Here is a 21,581-nt window from a genome sequence, read left to right on the forward strand (position 1 = left end):
CATTTCACCTGCCGCTTTAACTCTTGGTTTTGTTTTCACTAGTTGCTCTGTTGGGCAGTGGCTATTTCTGTCCATATATGCACTATGCATGTAGCTGCGAACTAACTTTGTGGTCCCCATGCCGACAGACAGCTGAAGTTGCCAATCACTCGGTCAGCGCTGCACCCCTAAAACCTGGCCCACCAATCCTGCGGTGATGGAGAGTTCGGGGACAAAAATAGCCTCAGTGGTGTGGCTTGGGTGCGCTCTACTATTAGGGGAGGCAGCCTTTATCTTTACTAACCTACGTTAGTACCTCATTCTACAGAACACATTGTAACAAAATGGTTATAAAAGTATTTCTAGCTTCTTCATCAGGATCGACAGCGGTAAGCACTTACCCGAGTCTTTGTTTTTAAATGCTATTAACTTCGTGGCCGGTTTACCACGACTATTGTTCAGCTCTTAATTCATGCGTTTATGTGACTGGCAAACAGATTCAAATCGCTTGAAGTTATTATAGGCCTAGGCAATTTAGCGGTTTGTCAACGTTTAGTACCGTTATTTGCGTCTAACTTCACATTTGAGGAGCACTAGAACTACCCGAGTTCCTTATATATATCTACCGTCGCTGAGATCATATTTCTAACCTGCAACAGCAATCTGTTGAAGATGAATCACCATGCATTCACTTGCAGAACCTTCTGGAATATATTTGGATTACCTCAAACCTAATCTACAATATCAAAGGAAATGTACACTACATGACCAAAAGTGTGTGGACACCTGCTTGTCGAACATCTCATTCCAAAATCATGGGCATTAACATAGAGTTGGTCCCCCCTTTGTTGCTATAACAGCCTTCACTTTTCTGGGAAGGCTTTCCACTAGATATTGGAACATTGCAACTGGGACTTGCTTCCATTCAGCCACAAGAGCATAAGTGAGGTCGGGCACTGATGTTGGGCGTTTAGGCCTGTCTTGCAGTCAGTGTTCCAATTCATCTCAAAGGTGTTCGATGGAGTTGAGGTCAGGGGTCTGTGCAGGCCAGTCAAGTTCTTCCACACGGATTTCGACAAACCATTTCTGTATGGACCTTGCTTTGTGCACGAGGGCATAGTCATGCTAAAACAGGAATGGGCCTTCCTCAAACTGTTAACACAAAATTGGAAGCACAGTATCATCTAGAATGTCATTGTATGGTGTAGCGTTACGATTRCCCTTCACTGGAACTAAGGGGCCTAGCCCGAACCATGAAACACAGCCCCAGACCATTATTCCTCCTCCATCAAAGTTACAGTTGGCACTATGCATTGGGGCAGGTAGCGTTCTCCTGGCATCTGCCAAACCCAGATGCATCAGTAGAACTGTCAGATGGTGAAGCGTAATTCATCACTCCATAGAACGCGTTCCCACTGCTCCAGAGTCCAATGGCGGCGAGCTTTACACCACTCCAGCCGACGCTTGACATTGCACATGATGATCTTAGGCTTGTGTGCAGCTGCTCAGCCATGGAAACCCATTTAATGAAGCTCTCGACGAAACAGTTATTGTGCTGACGTTGCTTCCAGAGACAGTTTGGAACTCGGTAGTGAGTGTTGCAACCGAGGACAGGCAATCTTTACGCGCCTCGGCACTTGGCGGTCCCGTTCTGTGAGCTTTTGTGGCCTACCACTTCGCGGCAGAGCCCTTGTTGCTCCTAGATGTTTCCACTTCACAATGACAGCACTTACAGTTAACCTGGGCAGCTCTATCACGCCAGAAATTGGACAAAATAACTTGTTGGAGAGGTGGCATCCTATGACAGTGCCACGTTGGAAGTCACTGAGCTCTTCAGTAAGGCCATTTTACTGCTAATGTTTGTCTATGGAGATTGCATGGCTGTGTGCTCGATTATATACACCTGTCAGCAACAGGTGTGGCTAAAATAGCCAAATTCACAAATTTGAAGGGGGTGTACACATACTTTTGTATACAGTTGAAGTCGGAAGTTTACATACACCGTAACCAAGTTCATTTAAACTCAGTTTTTCACAATTCCTGACATTTAATCCTAGTAAAAATTCCCTGTCTTGGGTCAGTTAGGGTCACCACTTTATTTTAAGAATGTGAAATGTCAGAATAATAGTAGAGAGAATGATTTATTTCAGCTTTTATTTCATCACATTCCCAGTGGGTCAGAAGTTTACATACACTCAATTAGTATTTGGTAGCATTGCCTTTAAATTGTTTAACTTAGGTCAAATGTTTCAGGTAGCCTTCCACAAGCTTCCCACAATAAGTTTGGTGAATTCCGGTCCATTCCTCCTGACAGAGCTAGTGTAACTGAGTCAGGTTTGTAGGCCTCCTTGCTCGCACCCACTTTTTCAGTTCTGCCCACAAAATTTCTATAGGATTGTGGTCAGGGCTTTGTGATGGCCACTCCAATACCTTGACTTTGTTGTCCTTAAGCCATTTTGCCACAACTTTGGAAGTATGCTTGGGGTCATTGTCCACTTGGAAGACCCATTTGCGACCAAAGATTTAACTTCCTGACTGATGTCTTGAGATGTTGCTTCATATATCCACATCATTTTCCATCCTCATGATGCCATCTATTTTGTGAAGTGCACCAGTCCCTCCTGCAGCAAAGCACCCCCACAACATGATGTTGGCACCCCCGTGCTTCACGGTTGGATGGTGTTCTTCGGCTTGCAAGCCTCCCCCTTTTTCCTCCAAACATAACGTGGTCATTATGGCCAAACAGTTCTATTTTTTTTCATCAGACCAGAGGACATTTCTCCAAAAAGTACAATCTTTGTCCCCATGTGCAGTTGCAAACCGTAGTCTGCTTTTTAATGGTGGTTGTGGAGCAGTGGCTCTTCCTTGCTGAGTGGCCTTTCAGGTTATGTCAATATAGGACTCGTTTTACTGTGGATATACAATACTTTTGTACCTGTTTCCTCAGCATCTTCACAAGGTCCTTTGCTGTTGTTCTGGTATTGATTTGCACTTTTCGCACCAAAGTACGTTCATCTCTAGAAGACAGACGCGCCTCCTTCTGAGCGGTATGATGGCTGCATGGTCCCATGGTGTTTATTTTGGTATATACGTGGTATTTTCAGGCATTTGGAAATTGCTCCAAGGATGAACCAGACTTGTGGAGGTCCACAATTTTTTTTCTGAGGTCTTGGCTGATTTCTTTTGATTTTCCCATGATGTCAAGCAAAGAGGCATGAGTTTGAAGGTAGGCCTTGAAATACATCCACAGGTACAGTACACCTCCAATTGACCCAAATGATGTCAATTAGCCTATCAGAAGCTTCTAAAGCCATGACATCATTTTCTGGATTTTTCCAAGCTGTTTAAAGGCACAGTCAACTTAGTGTATGTTAACTTCTGACCCACTGGAATTGTGATTAAGTGAAATAATTTGTCTGTAAACAATTGTTGGAAAAATTACTTGTGTCATGCGTGAAGTAGATGTCCTAACCGACTTGCCAAAACTATAGTTTGCTAACAATACATTTGTGGAGTGGTTGAAAAACTAGTTTTAATGACTCCAACCTAAGTGTATGTAAACTTCCGACTTCAACTGCATATAGTGTATGATATGTGAGTAGATTTTTGACAACTATAAAACAAAAAGTAAAAAGCTTTCATTAATGTATTAGCCTTCTACTCTGCTCTCCCAACCTAGTGATAGAAAAGAAATCTGCCAAACATGTTCTCATGAAGAAGAAGCCTATCTATACTGGTGTTGTTGTCTGTCTGTACACCTGTGTGATGGTCCAGATCAAAAAGAAGCAACAGGATGTGCTTGGGTTCCTGGAGGCCCTGAAAGTGGACTACGCTCCATTGGACATTGCCTGCAATGAGGACAACCGCATGTGGATGAGGGAAAATGTCCCTGTGGAGAAAAAGCCCACCAACGGGATCCCCCTACCCCCTCAGATCTTCAACGAAGAGAGCTACTGTGGGGTGAGTATAACAACATAATATAGAAGGTGTGGTGACCAATAAGCCTACTCCCTACTGAATGGTTCAGGTAAAGGTGAGGGGAAGTGTCCATTCAAATGCTGAGAGAACGATTGGAGAATAAACTGAAATGTCTAATTTGCCTTTTACCTTAGGACTATGAGACATTCTTTGACGCCAAAGAAGACAATGCGGTGTATGCCTTCCTGGGTCTGCCACCTCCTCCAGGTTCCAAGGTTGGAATTCAACMTTCACTTAATTTTCTAAAATATAAATTGTGATTATATAGCTTTTTAGCTATAGAATTCAACCACACAATGTGTTTTCCACTCAATGGATTTTATTATGCAAATAAACTCACCCCAATATTGTTCATCTCAATGTCAGAGACAGGCTGTTTTAATGTTTGTTTAGCTGAAATGCTCAGGCATGTATTGTCCTCCTAATTTGTTTTTGCTCAGGTTGAGACGTGTCTGAGTGCACTCCACATAACATATTCCTTTGGAGGGCAAGTAGGAGTTAGTGAGGTTAATTGTGTGAGAGGGATACGATGTGACATGTAGGCTAACGTAGTTGAGCATGTTGCAACTTTGTTAATTGAACAACCTGCCAATTTTCCTTGGTGCAGGAAGCGAAAGAGGCATTTATCCTTGAAAATGGGCCTGTTGAGAATGGAACCGTTTTAAACGGAACTGATGATGCTGAGGATGAAGAGAACCTTGAAGCTGAGGAGGAGAACCTTGATGATGACACACTAGTAATGTCTTTCTCTTATCTCTCAGTCCCTGTCTCACCTTTACCATTTCTCCCCTGGTTTCCTCCCATCCAGCATAACCTTAACCATTTCTCCAGTTAACTCCTGTTGGATTCATTTTCCAGTTACCCAGTTAAATCTTGTTGGTTTAATTTTCCATGGATGTTTACCAAGTTTTAGTTTTATTTAACTAGGCAAGCCAGTTAAGAACAAATTGTTATTTACAATGACGGCCTAGGAACAGTGGGTTAACTGCCTTGTTCAGGGGCAGATCGTCAGATTTTTTACCTTGTCAGCTCTGGGATTCGATCTAGCAACCTTTTGGTTACTGGCCCAACGCTCTAACCACTAACTGGGCTACCTGCCGCCCCAAGTAACCAGTAATGTTGCTAATCCTCTCATTGCATGGATGAGTGGCAATTTAGAGTTGGTTTAAAAACAGTGTACCCATCTCTCATTAATTAACATGTGTACATTTCTCAGTTTTTATAGTGTTTCATTGTGTTTATATTTCATCTGTAGTTTTTGCAAAGCATATAAAGTATTTATAATAATTCTATGATATTATATAGGATTTATACTCAATAGAAAGCAGACGATTGGGAATCAGTTAATTATTTTTCTAATTAATTATTTGTATAATAGGACTATTCTTATAGAAGAACATGCTGATGCTGTTGTAAAAAATTATATGAACATTTAAACGTAGATATATTAAGAAAAAACTTAAACTTCTCAACTCACTTTGGGATGCTGCCAAACTGTAGAGATAGGCCTGGTGCATGAGCATCAGAGAAATGATTTGTATCTTTTTTCCAAAAAGGTGACAAGGGACAGCAGAGAAAGTATTGCCCAGCTGAACCTGTGATATTCCTCTAACAAATCCCACAGGCTTTTAGAGGGTGCTGTTTCAAGAAGGGTGCAAATTGAGTTAATTTTACTGGACCAGCTTCATGGGTATTTCTGGGAAAAGAGTTCAGACGCCCTCTGCTTTCGCTGTTCTCCAGAGTACCAGGCCGGTTTATTTTCCATTTAAGTTGCAATGTTGTTGGAATGACAGTTTTTTTTATTGATACTGTTGACTGGACTGATTTAGCTGGCTCCCGGCAGTGTTATAATATGCAGTCTTCCTCGCTACAGCATACATCATTGAAAACCTCTAATTTATCTCCGCAGCACCACTATGCTGCTATTCATCACCTTGCAACCATATGTAATTGCCCTTCATTTATTCATGCATTTTACTTTACTCAGAGGGGCTGCTGATGCTGATGCCTTACTCTGTGATGTCTTTGAACATGTGACTCCAGCAGTAGGGCTGCCCCCCTCCTGGTGTTTGATGTGTGCCCATGACAGCTGCTGTGTCATTATTATTCTAACACGTCGTTTTTTCCCCCTTGATGGCACATGGTTGTTTTCACTCTAGAAAAGAGAGGTTCCGATGGAGGAGTGCAATGGAGATGAACACACAGAGGAGGTGGGAGGAGAAACAGGAGAGGAAGCAGCAGAAGAGGCCGCAGAAGAGAAGGTGGCAGAGGAGAAGGAGGCAGTCGAAGACACAGAGGAATCCTTAGAGGATACTGTAATTGGCTCCCAGAATCCCATGCTGTGTCCTCCCGTGACATCTCCTCTCTCCATCTCTTTAACGTTTTCTTTTTCTCGACCTCAGGGTTTTGTTTCCCTCGAGCTCCTGTTATTCTTGTATCCTCCTCAACTCTGGACCATACTAACCCACCTGTATTTTGTTATATTGACTGTCCCATAACTGTTTCAATTGACTGTTCTGTTTGTTCCTTAGATCTGTTGGATGTTCAACCACTTCTCTGTTCTGTAGCAGTTAACTGTAATGTTGTCTCAATGACTACATAATCGTTGGTCTTGATTTTCTTTGATATGTACTATGTCCTTTGTTCTACAACTATGTCTAGGTGTGTATATGTTGTATGTTTCCATGTCTAGGTGTGTATGTGTCGTTCCACTGTCCACCCATGTCTAGGTATGTTAAATGTGTCGTTCGCTGTCCATCCATGTCTAGGTGTGTATGTGTCGTTCCACTGTCCACCCATGTCTAGGTGTGTATGTGTCGTTCCACTGTCCACCCATGTCTTGGTGTGTATATGTTGTTATGTTTCCATGTCTAGGTGTGTATGTGTCGTTCCACTGTCCACCATGTCTAGGTGTGTATGTGTCGTTCCACTGTCCACCCATGTCTTGGTGTGTATGTGTTGTATGTTTCCATGTCTAAGTGTGTATGTGTCGTTCCACTGTCCATCCATGTCTCGGTGTGTATGTGTCGTTCCCGCTGTCCATCCATGTCTAGGTGTGTATGTGTCGTTCCACTGTCCACCCATGTCTAGGTGTGTATGTGTCGTTCCACTGTCCACCCATGTCTTGGTGTGTATGTGTCGTTCCACTGTCCATCCATGTCTAGGTGTGTATGTGTCGTTCCACTGTCCACCCATGTCTAGGTGTGTATGTGTCGTTCCACTGTCCACCCATGTCTAGGTGTGTAATGTGTCGTTCCACTGTCCCCCATGTCTTGGTGTGTATGTGTTGTATGTTTCCATGTCTAGGTGTGTATAATGTTTGTATGTTTCCATGTCTAGGTGTGTATGTGTCGTTCCACTGTCCACCATGTCTAGGTGTGTATGTGTCGTTCCACTGTCCACCCATGTCTAGGTGTGTATATGTTGTATGTTTCCATGTCTAGGTGTGTATGTGTCGTTCCACTGTCCACCCATGTTCTAGGTGTGTATGTGTCGTTCCACTGTCCACCCATGTCTTGGTGTGTATGTGTTTGTATGTTTCCATGTCTAGGTGTGTATATGTTGTATGTTTCCATGTCTAGGTGTGTATGTGTCGTTCCACTGTCGCACACCATGTCTAGGTGTGTATGTCGTTCCACTGTCCACCATGTCTAGGTGTGTATGTGTCGTTCCACTGTCCATCCATGTCTAGGTGTGTATGTGTCGTTCATGTCCATCCATGTCTGGTGTGTATGTGTCGTTCCATCGTCCACCCATGTCTAGGTGTGTATGTGTCGTTCCACTGTCCACCATGTCTAGGTGTATGTGTCGTTCCACTGTCCACCCATGTCTAGGTGTGTATGTGTCGTTCCACTGTCCACCCATGTCTAGGTGTGTATGTGTCGTTCCAACTGTCCACCCATGTCTAGGTGTGTATGTTGTCGTTCCATGTCCACCCATGTCTAGGTGTGTATGTGTCGTTCCACTGTCCACCCATGTCTAGGTGTGTATGTGTCGTTCCACTGTCCACCCATGTCTAGGTGTGTATGTGTCGTTCCATGTCCACCATGTCTGGTGTGTATGTGTCGTTCCCGCTGTCCATCCATGTCTAGGTGTGTATGTGTCGTTCCACTGTCCACCCATGTCTAGGTGTGTATGTGTCGTTCCACTGTCCACCCATGTCTAGGTGTGTATGTGTCGTTCCACTGTCCACCCATGTCTAGGTGTGTATGTGTCGTTCCACTGTCCACCCATGTCTAGGTGTGTATGTGTCGTTCCACTGTCCACCATGTCTAGGTGTGTATGTGTCGTTCCACTGTCCATCCATGTTCTAGGTGTGTATGTGTCGTTCCACTGTCCACCCATGTCTAGGTGTGTATGTGTCGTTCCACTGTCCACCATGTCTAGGTGTGTATGTGTCGTTCACTGTCCACCCATGTCTAGGTGTGTATGTGTCGTTCCACTGTCCACCCATGTCTAGGTGTGTATGTGTGTTCCACTGTCCACCCATGTCTAGGTGTGTATGTGTCGTTCCAACTGTCCATCCATCGTCTAGGTGTGTATGTGTCGTTCCAGACTGTCCATCATGTCTAGGTGTGTATGTGTCGTTTCCACTGTCCACCCATGTCTAGGTGTGTATGTGTCGTTCCACTGTCCACCCATGTCTAGGTGTGTATGTGTTGGTGGGGGTCCTCTGGAAATCCCACCATGTTGTTGTTCAATGTGCGTAATCTGTGAGATCTGTTCAAGTTACATGACCTCCAATGTAGAAGTGTCTCATCCATGTTTGAGGAGAGGTTCTCTGTTTCCCATAAGCCTCCTTGAGGTCATGCTATCATTCTAAAAATCCTGATACACAATCTTTTCTATTTTCTCCCCTTTCTGCCAGAAGGCCCCCGTGAAGGAGGAAGAAGCCCAGGTAAATTGTTTTTACATTTCTGAAAAGTATTGAAATCAAATAGAAATTTCGGAGTCATGTCCCAGTCTCACTGTTTTTCTCTCTTATCCTAAACAGGAAGAAGTAGATGATGAAGAGGCTAAGGTAACAGGCGACACTGTGTCCACCGGAGTAATGACTGATATGAAGGGCATTGTCATTAATAACAACAGCCACTGCTCGCTGCATTGTGCCATCTGCCCCACTAAGAAACGATCTTAGCCTGGATCTCATAGACCTGACACATGGTTTCATACTACATTGTGCCTTTATTGAACTCTAATATTCTGGAATTAAGTAAATTATTAACTTGTAGATATTTTAGTCATCCAACTATTCTAAACAAAGCACATACATGTACGTCTAAAAGGGACATACAGATCTTAGGTCTATGTTTTCCTGGCCATAGTCACTGATTATCAGTACTATGAAGTTTCTCTTCCAATGCCCAGGCACAGCTATGTCTGCTAGCCATTGTAACAAAACATGATTACATCATACATGCTATATACATTTGCAAAGTTTCACAACTCACCAGTAGCTTAATTAATCAATAAATGCTTTTATTGTGACTTGAGAGCTGTATTGAGAATGGTAAAGGTTAAAGGAAGGCAAAAGCCTGACTGATCAGCAAAGGTCAAATATCACATTGTTTTAATGTCTCATACCACTGTTGTGTTCTTTTGGGCTCAGAAGTGGCACAGAAGCTAGCTAATGCTGGTATTGAATACAAAGTGCTGTGGTACAAACAAACAGACGCAGAGTAAACCGAGACGGGTTAGTGTTACCCAGGGCACTATTGTTCATTACAGAGTGAACCACTATCAACTCTTTATTGATAAGATATAAAGTTATAAACTTCTGAACAAGTTCATCTGAATATATCCATCAGACTTATGTGCAATGTGTCAATAGATAAAGCACTTGTGATGTTATTGGAATGTAGTAATAGTCAATTTGTTAAAATCTCTATTTCTTAGTTACAGTAACCTGGTGAAAGCTAGTGAGTTGATCCAAAGCTAATCATTGCTATTCATTGTTTTAGGGAGAAGACGATCAGCCGGTTTCTGAGGTAGATCTACTTATTTTTTTTATGTTTTTTTTTTTTATCCCTTTTTCTCCCCAACTTCGTGATATTCAATTGGTAGTTATAGTCTTGTCCCATCGCTGCAACTCCCTAGCGGACTCGGGAGAGGCGAAGGTCAATAGCCATGTGTCCTCCGAAACAAAACCCCGCCAAGCTGCACTGCTTCTTGACACACGGCTCGTTCAACCCGGAAGCCAGCCGCACCAATGTGCCGGAGGAATCACCGTACAGCTGGCGACCGAAGCCAGTGTGCATGCGCCTGGCCGCCACAAGGAGTCGCTAGAGCGCAATGGAACAAGGACATCCCAGCCGGCCAAACCCTCCCCTAACCCGGACGACGCTGGGCCAATTATGTGCCGCCTCATGGGTCTCGCGGTCGCGGTCGGATGCAACACAACCCGGGATCGAATCCGGATCTGTAGTGACGCCTCTAGCACTCTAGCATTGCCTCTAGCATTGCCTTAGACCGCTGCGCCACTTGGGAGGCCGAGGTAGATCTACTTTGAATTGTGTTCCATGTTCTATAGCTGTAGTGTTCAGTCCTTAAATCGAATTCATTATATACTGTTTTCTCAATTTCTGTGCTAAGGGCCTTGGGTTTTCAGTTTTAATGTGTGGTTTGTTTGCATCCTTGTGATTGTGGTCTGTGTCTGATTGTCCAGACAACTAACCTCACATATTCTTCTTTGTTGTAGCTTTTCTTGTGCAGTATTGAATGCTTGAAAACCCCTCTTCCTTCGTAATCCCATGACTTGCAACTCCAGATCCACTTTTATCGTTTTTGCCCCCTTCTCATTTTCCACAGGTCTCCTATGGAGGGATTTCTGTATGTTTGGATGCATTTCATCTTAATCTTTGACACAGTTTTAGAACACTACTGATCTTTTCTATGGCATGCCACCTTAGAGATATAATCATTAGATACCCTAGTCATCAACATTCATTACCTTCAGAAAGTATTTAGACCCCTTGACTTTTTTCACATTTTGTTACGTTACAGCCTTATTTTAAAGTGGATTACATTTTTTTAAATCTCAGAAATCTACACACAATACCCCATAATGACAAATTGAAACAGGTTTTTAGAAATGTTTGCAAATGTATTAAAACATTTTTTTTTTTTTTATATCTTATTTACAGAAGTATTCACACCCTTTGCTATGAGACTCAAAATTGAGCTCAGGTCCATCCTGTTTCTATTGATCATCCTTGAGATGTTACTACAACTTGGAATCCACCTGTGGTAAATTCAATTGATTGGACATGATTTGGAAAGGCACACACCTGTCTAATATATGGTCGCACAGTTGACACTGCATGTCAGAGCAAAAACCAAGCCATGATGTTGAAGGAATTGTCCGTAGAGCACCGAGACAGGATTGTGTCAAAGCACAGATCTGGGGAAGGGTACAAAAAATGTCTGCAGCATTGAAGGTCTCCAAGAACACAGTGGCCTCCATCATTCTTAAATGGAAGAAGTTTGGAACCACCAAGACTCTTCCTAGAGCTGGCCGTCCGGCCAACTGAGCAATCGGGGGAGAAGGGCCTTGGTCAGGGAGGTGACCAAGAACCCAATGGTCACTCTGACAGAGCTCTGGAGTTCCTCTGTGGCGATGGYAGAACCTTCCAGAAGGACAACCATCTCAGCAGCACTCCACCAATCAGGCACTTAAAGACTCTCAGACCATGAGAAACAAGATTCTCTGGTCTGATGAAGCCAAGATTCAACTCATTGGCCTGAATGCCAAGCGTCACATCTGGAGGAAACCTGGCACCATCGCTACGGTGAAGCATGGTGGTGGCAGCATCATGCTGTGGGGGATGTTTTTCAGCGGCAGGGACTGGAAAACTAGTCAGGATCGAGACAAAGATGAACGGAGCAAAGTACAGAGAGATCCTCGATGAAAATTTGCTACAGAGTGTTCCAGACCTCAGACTGGGGCAAAGGTTCACCTTCCAACAGCACAACGACCCTAAGCACACAGCCAAGACAATGCAAGAGTGGCTTCAGGACAAGTCTGAATGTCCTTGAGTAGCCCAGCCAGAGCCCAGACTTGAACCTGATTGAAACATCTCTGGAGAGACCTGAAAATAGCTGTACAGCAACACTCCCCATCCAACCTGACAGAGCTTGAGAGGATCTGCAGAGAAGAATGGGAAAAACTCCCCAAATACAGGTGTGCCAAGCTTGTAGCGTCATACCCAAGAAGACTCAAGGCTGTAATCGCTGCCAAAGGTACTTCAACAAAGTACTGAGTAAAGGGTTTGAATACTTGTGTAAATGTGATAGATCACAAGACACAAGACAAGCTATCTGCCGTTCGTTCCCTCATCAGTAGTCCATGTTCACTCCCTCTGAACCTCTCTTTCTCCCCTCTCTCTTAGCCTTCCTCCTCCTCATTTCTTCCCTAGTTTGTAGCTGCTTCCTTTCTGTCAGCCTGAACTATCCCTGTAGATAAAAATTTTAAACACAGACTTTTCCTATCGCGCATGCTTCTGGTGTCACCTCTGACCAGACCAGACCATCCACACCACTGACACTCAATCTCATCCTTTCTAGGAGGAAGAAGAGCTGCGACAGCTTGAGGTAGATTGATAAGTGTTTTTTCCAACTACACTCATCCCCCCTCTGCATCTTCACCATTCTATCAATGCTGCTTTTCTTGCTTCCACATCTTGCACAGTTTATTCAGCATTCCTTCAATTTCCTCCTTCACTACTTTTTGTGTAGATGGAACAGACCCTGTCTCACCTATGGCATCTGAACAGACTGTAGCCCTTTACTATATTTCTTTAGCCCTCTGTCTCATGCCAGATAATGATATCTCAATCACATAGTTGGATGAGCAACATGGTAACTCTGGTAGCCATCAGAACACAGACCATGATAGAGAAACCCAGTACTGTCATTCATCCTGATTTTAGAATTTCTCTCTCACACACTCACTCACTCACTCACTCACTCACTCACTCACTCACTCACTCACTCACTCACACAGAGCCTCTCCAACATTCCTTACTGCCCCTGCCTGCCCTCTCTTCTCTTCCACACAAGCTTCACTGCTTTTGCTCTCTCTGCTCTTATTCTTTCTCCCCTTTCTTGCTCTCCTCCACCTCCTCCTATACCTTCTTGCTCTCCTCCACCTCCTCCTATACCTTCTTGCTCTCCTCCACCTCCTATACTTTCTTGCTCTCCTCCACCTCCTCCTATACTTTCTTGCTCTCCTCCACCTCCTCCTATACTTTCTTGCTCTCCTCCACCTTCTCCTATACTTTCTTGCTCTCCTCCACCTCCTCCTATACTTTCTTGCTCTCCTCCACCTCCTCCTATAATTTCATTGCAGGAGCAAGAAGAGTCAGTCAATGAGGTTGAGAGTTTCCTCTGGTTGTAATTTGTGGCGTCTTCTGTGGATCTTAGATTGGAAAGACCCTCTCTCTGTCTCTCTCTCTCTGCTGCATGGGTGGTGGTCTCTGTGGTACAGATAACTGATGGTGTGCAGCATGGCAGACACAACATCGCCAACACCGTCATTCGGTTCACTTATGGTAATAATAATGGGAACATTAAGTAACACAGGGTTTTCCTCCCTCTTGTAGTCTCCTTAGTGACATGCCGATTCGCTTATCTCAAATATAGGCTGTTGTATCTCTTGCGTTTGTTCCCTCTTTGACATTGAAATGCTTAAAACCCCTGATATCCCCTACCTTAGGAAGAAGAAGAGGCCCCAGAGGTAACAGAGGTATATTCTGGCTGTGCTCCAAGCCCATTGCATGGTGTGGCCCCTGACGTGGAGTAAATGGATCTTATGCATGACCCTACTCCTTCATATGTGGATTTAGTGTGGGTTGGTTTGTGAAGAGCTCTCTACCCTCTTATTCTTCAAGGCTGCCAGCATCCCTCCTGTGGTATGCTGTCTTTAATTTGGGGAAATTATTGAGCTCTCTCTGGACTCTGGTTGTGGTTTTGATGCTGTGTGACTGGGATGACGTCATTACCCGTTGGTTTACCTGGAGGCTTGAGGATTCTGCAGCATTGTGCCAGTGGATGTTTCATAACAGGTGACATTCATTGTTTGGTGTCAAGATCTGCCTCTGCGCACATGAGTACAAGTCTGACACAGACATGCTTGTGAATTGGATCTTACAGTGTTGCGTAGGGATCCCTAGTGACTTGACCAGAACTCCATGACAACCAGGATGTTTAAATAGCCATTGGCATGGCTTCACTTTGCGAGGAGAGTCTTGAGACTGAATGTGGACAGGACAAGCACAGCAGAAGATTAATGGACTGTTTGTTATTGTGTAATGCTCCCCCACAACAAGATCTTGGCAGTGTCAGATATGTTTCACCAAACTACACTGCTTTAAATAATGTGTTAATYTGGACATCATTTATCAAATCTTGAATACATAGCAAGCACTATATCCACAAGCAAGTTTTCTGTAAAACTTAGTCATTAAAAACAGTGAATTAATTGGTCACAGGGCTAATTAATTGCACTTCACCACCTGTTTTAAGTGTAGCATATAGGGTAAAGGCTTTTTACATTTGTAGAAATGTATCTAATTGCAACACCATGCTCAACCCAACAGATGCACCTCGGAGTGAATGTGGTCTGATGATTTGAAGAATGCAGTGCCTTGCAGTTTCACGTCATATGATACCACCTCATAGAGGGCCTTGCTTAAAGGCCCACACTACTCTTACTACTTCACTAGCAGTTAAGGGAATGGTGCACTATCCCTGTGGCTAACTTGTTCCATTGACCTAAGTAATGGTGATATTCCTAGTGTTCCTAGTGTCTTCCCAGTCTCATCTCTACTACCTGTTTTCTTGATGCCTCCCCTGGATGGTTTAACTCCCTTTTAACCCAACTATACACGCTACTTTTTCCTTTTCCCCTATGCTGGACTCTTCCCTTCACAAAAAAACAACAACAAAATTGTCTTTTTTTTTGCTATGCCAAGGAGGAAGAAGAAGAAGTGACAGAGGAATCAGAGGTAGTATATCAACCAGCAAACACACTGATGTTCTCACCAGTGTTCTCCTTGATACAAAGACTCACCAGTGTTCGCCTTGATGCAAAGACAAATTGCCTTATCGAATGAAATCAGTTTCTCCACTCCTCAGTAATCTTGTTCAACTGTAATCAAGTACAGCTGAGAGATAACACTTAATTGAAGAGGAAAGCTTTGTTCTGGCTGCTCTATTAAACTAGCACTGTAAGATGAGTTATCTGTGCTCTTTTTTAAAATGAAACTAATATGGATTTAAACAACGGTCTGGCTCTTATATTCTTATATTGATAGGACTGAGTGGGATATCTTGGTTCTCCTTTCTTCTGTTGTCTTGCTTTACTTTGTCATCAACGTTGTCATTACTCAGTTTTATTTTCTCAGCAGGAAGAAGAGGATGAGTAGTTACAGCCAAGAAAGGTTTAGGATGTGATTTACTACTGCCCAGGTAAAATACACTACTTTATTACTTAATCAGAATTCTCTTCTCTGCCACTGAGTGGCAGTGTTAGAACAGTTAATTTGCCGTGAACTGATGGCTGCATTGTAAAACTCGTAAACATATCTTGTTACTGAATATCTTTCTAGAGTCATTTAAAAAATACAACTATTCAGTACATGTATTACTTTGTGCCTTTTTGACCCTTTTATCAAATGTCTCCTCATACTGGCATTATTAAACCATTGTATTGTTTAGTGCCCTACATGTACCCAGATTACAGATACAAATCCTAAAAAACACATAACCCAACCAGTGTAAAGTGAGGATATAATCCCTGTATTTAATGTACACTGTGTTGCTGTTCTGTATTGGTAGCTGTGTGTTTTCAAGTGTTCTATCAGAGAAGCTAGAGAGAACAGAGCATTGGGCATTGGGCATTGGGACTGTCACCAGTCTCTTTACACCGAAAGCTTCAGTGAGCACAAAATGCCTGAAGGATCAAGTGAACAGCCATATAAAACGATATCTCATGAACTGTCTTTTATTTTCCTGCGGCAGTGATGATGATGATAATAATAACCGTAATCTTCAAAGCTGCGCTCTTCGCCCCTCTCTAGTAGTGTAGAAAAAGGCGCTGCAGGAGATATTTGGGTTGAGGAGAGGGAACAGCCTGAGACTTTGATCGGATGGCACAGCGCCCCCCCCCCCCCAAAACAAACCTGTCACGCCCAGTTAGAGAAAGCAGTTAAGTGAGCTACTGAAGGGCCTCGAGAGGGACCGGCACTCAGGATGGCATGGGCAGTTTGGGCACAGTGGTGACTAGAAGCTTAGGACCCACAGCCACTAGCAGAGGCCCATTGGTGACCTTTTTTTTGTCTTCCAGCCTAGAGAGACCCCTTGTTCCGGCCCTTCCTGACCCCTCTGATCCCTCAGACCGTCCACCACCGGACTACTCACATTGCCCCCAACTGCTCATTGGGAACGCACATGTCCCCCTGCTGGAACCTGCTGGCTGAAACCTGCCAATTACACACTGTCTGTACGGCCCACCCATACTCCAGAGATACCCCCTGTTTTACCAGATGTTTATATTGCATTCAGTGTGTAGCTCAATTAAATAGTGTTATCAGTTTGTCGTTTTTAGCAGCTTTTCTAATTGTACATACACAGTCATATGTTAAGCATTTAAATATTTCAGACATACTTCTCATGTTTCAAATTGAAAAGGGTAGTTTTATACCACAGTTTGTATAGGATGATGAGCATCTTACCACCAACACCTTAGCAGTCAATGACCGACAGCTTTAACCCTGCGAGTATCTGAGTGAAGATCACTCTACTGTGAACTGCAACCAGTGAATGGACTCTCGGACTGAAACTGATCTATCAATGCAGTGCCTCTCACTCGATGCCGGCAAAGATGTTAGATCTATATGTGTGAATGCAACCCAGTGACTCTCAATGCCTCAGTCCAACATGAGAAAGACCCTCATGTAGGGTTTCCACTAGCTTCCATAGCCACAAAGTCAGATTCCACAGCCACAAAGTCAAATAAGGTTAGGGTTAAGGATAAGGTTAGCCGTGTGATTAGGGTTAGGTTTCAAATAAAATGTTAAGAAATTGTAGAAATGGGCGGGGTTTAGCCATAATGTGGCTATGGAAACTAGTGACGACCCTCATGTAGTGTGCCTTATGACAGCTACTGGACACCATTCACTGAACATTACTGTTTGCTGATTTACTCTGCAGTTTGTTGAATGTAAAAGGAAGTGGATGACTAAGAGATCCTCCCTAGATGTAAGAGAAGTGAAATGCCAATAAAGTTACATGGCCTATTATGTTCTATTTTCAATTCATTGGGTTTTGTTTATAGATCAGTGTGCAATGTTAGGGCTGGGCAGAGCAAGGTCAAGTCAACAGGATGTAGCTCTGTGTAAAGCCTTTCTCTGGGGGACTGCAGAAAGAGGTATGGAGGAGGGTATTGCACAGTGTAAAAGTACGTTTATGTGTACATTTTGAGAGAGTATTATTAGTTTTGTGAATTTGTCCTGAAATGTGATATTTGGTGCTCTCCTTTGAAGACATACCTATATTGAAAGATATATGCATTTGAATGGAAGAGACCTGAGAAATCGATATCATCTGTGGTCTCTCCCTTGGAACACAGCATACTTTTGGTCGGTTGGCATTACAGTGATCAATGCTCTCCCTCTAAATTCACACACAGGTCATCATGTCTGTCCAGACCCATTCTCCTGAAGAGGGAGGGGAGCTGCCATAAAGCCCCTGTAGACTGGGGGAATTTCAATGGCATTGTTCTCTCTGGGACTGTGGGAGTGAATCATGATGTACAGTTGAAGTCGGAAGTTTACATACACCTTAGCCAAATACATTTAAACTCAGTTTTTCACAATTCCTGACATTTAATCCAAGTAAAAAAATCCCTCTTTTAGGTCAGTTAGGAGCACCACTTTATTTTAAGAATGTGAAATGTCAGAATAATAGTTTAGAGAATTATTTATTTCAGCTTTTATTTCTTTCATAACATTCCCAGTGGGTCAGAAGTTTACATACGCTCAATTAGTATTTGGTAGCATTGCCTTTAAATTGTTTAACTTGGGTCAAACATTTAGAGTAGCCTTCCACAAGCTTCCCACAATAAAGTTGGGTGAATTTTGGCCCATTCCTCCTGACAGAGCTGGTGTAACTGAGTCAGGTTTGTATAGGCCTCCTTGCTCGCACACGCTTTTTCAGTTCTGCCCACACATTTTCTATAGGATTGAGGTCGGCTTTGTGATGGCCACACCAATACCTTGACTTTGTTGTCCTTAAGCCATTTTGCCACAACTTTGGAAGTATGCTTGGGGTCATTGTCCACTTGGAAGACCCATTTGCGACCAAGCTTAACTTCCTGACTGATGTCTTGAGATGTTGCTTCAATATATCCACATAATTTTCCATCCTCATAATGCCATGTATTTTGTGAAGTGCACCAGTCCCCTCTGCAGCAAAGCACCCCACAAACATGATGCTGCCACCCCCGCCCTTCACGGTTGGGATGGTGTTCTTCGGCTTGCAAGCCTCCCCTTTTTCTCCAAACACAACGATGGTCATTATGGCCGAACAGTTCTATTTTTGTTTCATCAGACCAGAGGACATTTCTCCAAAAAGTACAATCTTTTCCCCATGTGCAGTTGCAAACCGTAGTCTGGCTTTTTTATGGCGGTTTTGGAGCATTGGCTTCTTCCTTGCTGAGCGGCCTTTCAGGTTATGTTGATATAGGACTCGTTTTACTGTGGATATAGATACTTTTGTACCTGTTTCCTCCAGCATCTTCACGTCCTTTGCTGTTGTTCTGGGATTGATTTGCACTTTTCGCACCAAAGTGTGTTCATCTCTAGGAGACAGAATGCGTCTTCTTCCTGAGCGGTATGATGGCTGCGTGGTCCCATGGTGTTTATACTTGCGTACTATTGTTTGTACAGATGAACGTGGTACCTTCAGGCGTTTGTAAATTGCTCCCAAGGATGAACCAGACTTTTTTTCTGAGGTCTTGGCTGATTTCTTTTGATTTCCCATGATGTCAAGCAAAGAGGCACTGAGTTTGAAGGTAGGCCTTGAAATACATCCACAGGTACAGTAACACCTCCAATTGACCCAAATGATGTCAATTAGCCTATCAGAAGCTTCTAAAGCCATGACATCATTTTCTGGAATTTTCCAAGCTGTTTAAAGGCACAGTCACAGTGTATGTAAACTTCTGACCCACTGGAATTGTGATACAGTGAATTATAAGTGAAATAATCTGTATGTCAACAATTGTTGGAAAAATTACTTGTGTCATGCACAAAGTAGATGTCCTAACCGACTTGCCAAAACTATAGTTTGCTAACAATAAATTTGTGGAGTGGTTGTTAAAACGAGTTTTAATGACTCCAACCTAAGTGTATGTAAACTTCCGACTTCAACTGTATGTTTGCCGCCATTTGTTCGAGGCAGGGAGCAAAGTTGCCACTGGTCTGTTGTAATGTTTAACAGGCTGATTTTGGGTGACAGCCTGTGGTGCAGCTGTCAGCCTGTGGTGCAGCTGTCAGCCTGTGGTGCAGTACCTGTCAGAAATCCCCAAAGTCACACTGAGGTAAGTGAAATAGATACTGTAAAAAAAGAAGAAGCTGTATTTAGTTCAACAATAAATTCACCCAGTCAACATATTTCTGTGGTATCGACCATATACAGTACAATAGGAGGACAAACATAGCATATTACCATAAAGATCCTGTAATTAATGAATAGTAGGATATTAATGTTATTACAACATATAAATTTGAGAAGTTGCATCGAGATTATTTTTTTAATTTTATTATAGTACCAGTGGTGTAAAGTACTTAAGTAAAAATAATTTAAAGTACTACTTAAGTAGTTTTTGGGGGTATCTGTACTTTACTATGTATATTTTTACTCTTTTACTTCACTATATTCCTAAAGAAAATATTGTACTTTTTCCTCCATACATTTCCCCTGACACCCAAAACTACTTTTGAATGCTTAGCAGGACAGGAAAATGGTCCAATTCACTCACTAATGCCTGGTCATCCTGACTGCCTCTTATCTGGGGGACTCACTAAACACACATGCTTCATGTGGTACCGTCTGGTTTGCTTAATATAAGGAATTTGAAATAATTTATACTTTAACTTTAACTCTTGATACTTAAGTATAAAACCAAATACTTTTAGACTTTTACTCAAGTAGTATTTTACTGGATGACTTTCACTTTTACTTGAGTCATTTTCTATTAAGGTATCTTTACATTTACTCAAGTACTAGAATTGGGTACTTTTTCCACCACTGTATGGGAAATATTGGTGTGTATCTCTTGGGACTTACTTATTTTACTATGATTGTTTCTTCTCGAGCTATACCATAGGGAAATGTTTGTTTAATCCTTGTCAGTGCACATAAATTCAGGTTGGTTGAAATATAACTATTCAAAGGAACAATTAGAAAATAACATTTTGCGATCTGTTTTTCTTATTTGAGATAATTAAGTCAATTTAATTGATATGCAATAAATATACTCTGAAGCGGAAAAACTGTTTGAATTACCTTGATTTATTTCTTGGTCCATTTAATCAGAGGTAGTAGGTGTTTACATTTGAATAACATTCATTACACAAAATAAATTCTGTTTTACCTTTTACCATTCTGTTTTAATTTAGAAAAGAAAGCAAATCAAGATTACTGCCAAAACGGTGGGCATAAGTGTAAATGTAACACACTCCTACATTCCTGTAATGAGTAAGGGTTTACCATCAACACGCATTGAAGGTTTACCATCAACACACCCACCCACCACCACCACAATGTGCTTGGTCATTGTACCCCTTGGTATTAAACCTACAGCCACACTAATTAACTTCCTAATGATCTATGTGCTCTGCATAATTAATTTCCTCAAAAGGGCTGTGTTTCTTGTTAGTGGGAGGATATAGTGGTCAGGAACAAGAGTGTCACTGAATCCCATCTCAAATTAGAGCATGAAAATGTTCATTACTTCATTCATTCTCCTATTTGGAGGAAAAGTATGAGCTACATAAGCTGCCCTAGATATTTCTCAGACCTAATTTCCTAAACGGATACATCATTTATGACTCCACACAGGCCATATCGGCTAACACAGTTAGCACTGCACAAACAATTTATAGATCACCCAGATTACTTGGAAACGAGCATATTACGATATTATATTCCAAAGTCGCACCTGACCCACAAATATTCTCCCCTTTCACCTCCATCTGTCAATGGAATTAAGCTCTATGAAGCACCACTGAAATCCAATTGGGGGATGACTTTTCTAAAGGAGGAGTGTAATGTAAATGCCTCACAACAGGGTATAGATCTTCTCTCCTCACAGACTATACAGTCTATCTATTCTTAATCAGGTACATGGTCTTGTGGGCTATTAAATCTAACATGGCACTTCAGCTGTTAATGTGTTTGTTTAACCATCCCAGCGCAGTGCTACTTATAGAGCGCCCACCCGCTGCCTGCTGCTGCTATGGGCCCTAATTTACTCAACCCTTTTGGTCTGTACTCTACTCTGTAAGTCCTGGTTCCCGAGACAGATCCTGCTTGCCATCTGGACAGCTCGGCATAGATTTAGA

General features: G+C 42.7%; 1 protein-coding gene across 50 annotated transcripts; it reads left to right on the forward strand.

Annotated features, from left to right (window-relative positions):
* Positions 1 to 210: 210 nt before the first annotated feature.
* LOC112080736 (adapter SH3BGRL) lies at positions 211 to 17,255 on the forward strand. Of its 50 annotated transcripts, none has more exons than XM_024146579.2 (13): positions 211 to 368; positions 3,754 to 3,939; positions 4,092 to 4,172; positions 4,565 to 4,693; positions 6,117 to 6,272; positions 8,825 to 8,854; positions 8,951 to 8,977; positions 9,918 to 9,944; positions 12,520 to 12,546; positions 13,670 to 13,699; positions 14,928 to 14,960; positions 15,360 to 15,423; positions 16,301 to 17,255. In XM_024146579.2, exons 1-12 carry the CDS (start codon positions 324 to 326, stop codon positions 15,378 to 15,380), a joined length of 792 nt encoding a protein of 263 aa, XP_024002347.1. In that variant the 5' UTR covers positions 211 to 323; the 3' UTR covers positions 15,381 to 15,423; positions 16,301 to 17,255. The 50 variants fall into 50 exon arrangements, with proteins under 50 accessions (XP_024002347.1, XP_024002350.1, XP_024002355.1 ...); XM_024146582.2 differs by having other exon boundaries at positions 13,670 to 13,690; XM_024146587.2 differs by lacking the exon at positions 14,928 to 14,960.
* The last annotated feature ends 4,326 nt before the right edge of the window (positions 17,256 to 21,581 follow it).

This window comes from Salvelinus sp. IW2-2015, unplaced genomic scaffold (genome assembly GCF_002910315.2).
Source record: "Salvelinus sp. IW2-2015 unplaced genomic scaffold, ASM291031v2 Un_scaffold16467, whole genome shotgun sequence".
Classification (NCBI taxonomy): Eukaryota; Metazoa; Chordata; class Actinopteri; order Salmoniformes; family Salmonidae; genus Salvelinus; species Salvelinus sp. IW2-2015.

Excerpts from the sequence above, each read along its gene's own strand:
- LOC112080736 (XM_024146579.2), top strand. The coding sequence starts at position 324 with ATGGTTATAAAAGTATTTCTAGCTTCTTCATCAGGATCGACAGCG. Across the intron at positions 4,173-4,564 it reads CACCTCCTCCAGGTTCCAAG|GAAGCGAAAGAGGCATTTAT; the intron begins GTTGGAATTCAA and ends TCCTTGGTGCAG. Across the intron at positions 13,700-14,927 it reads AGGCCCCAGAGGTAACAGAG|GAGGAAGAAGAAGAAGTGAC; the intron begins GTATATTCTGGC and ends TGCTATGCCAAG.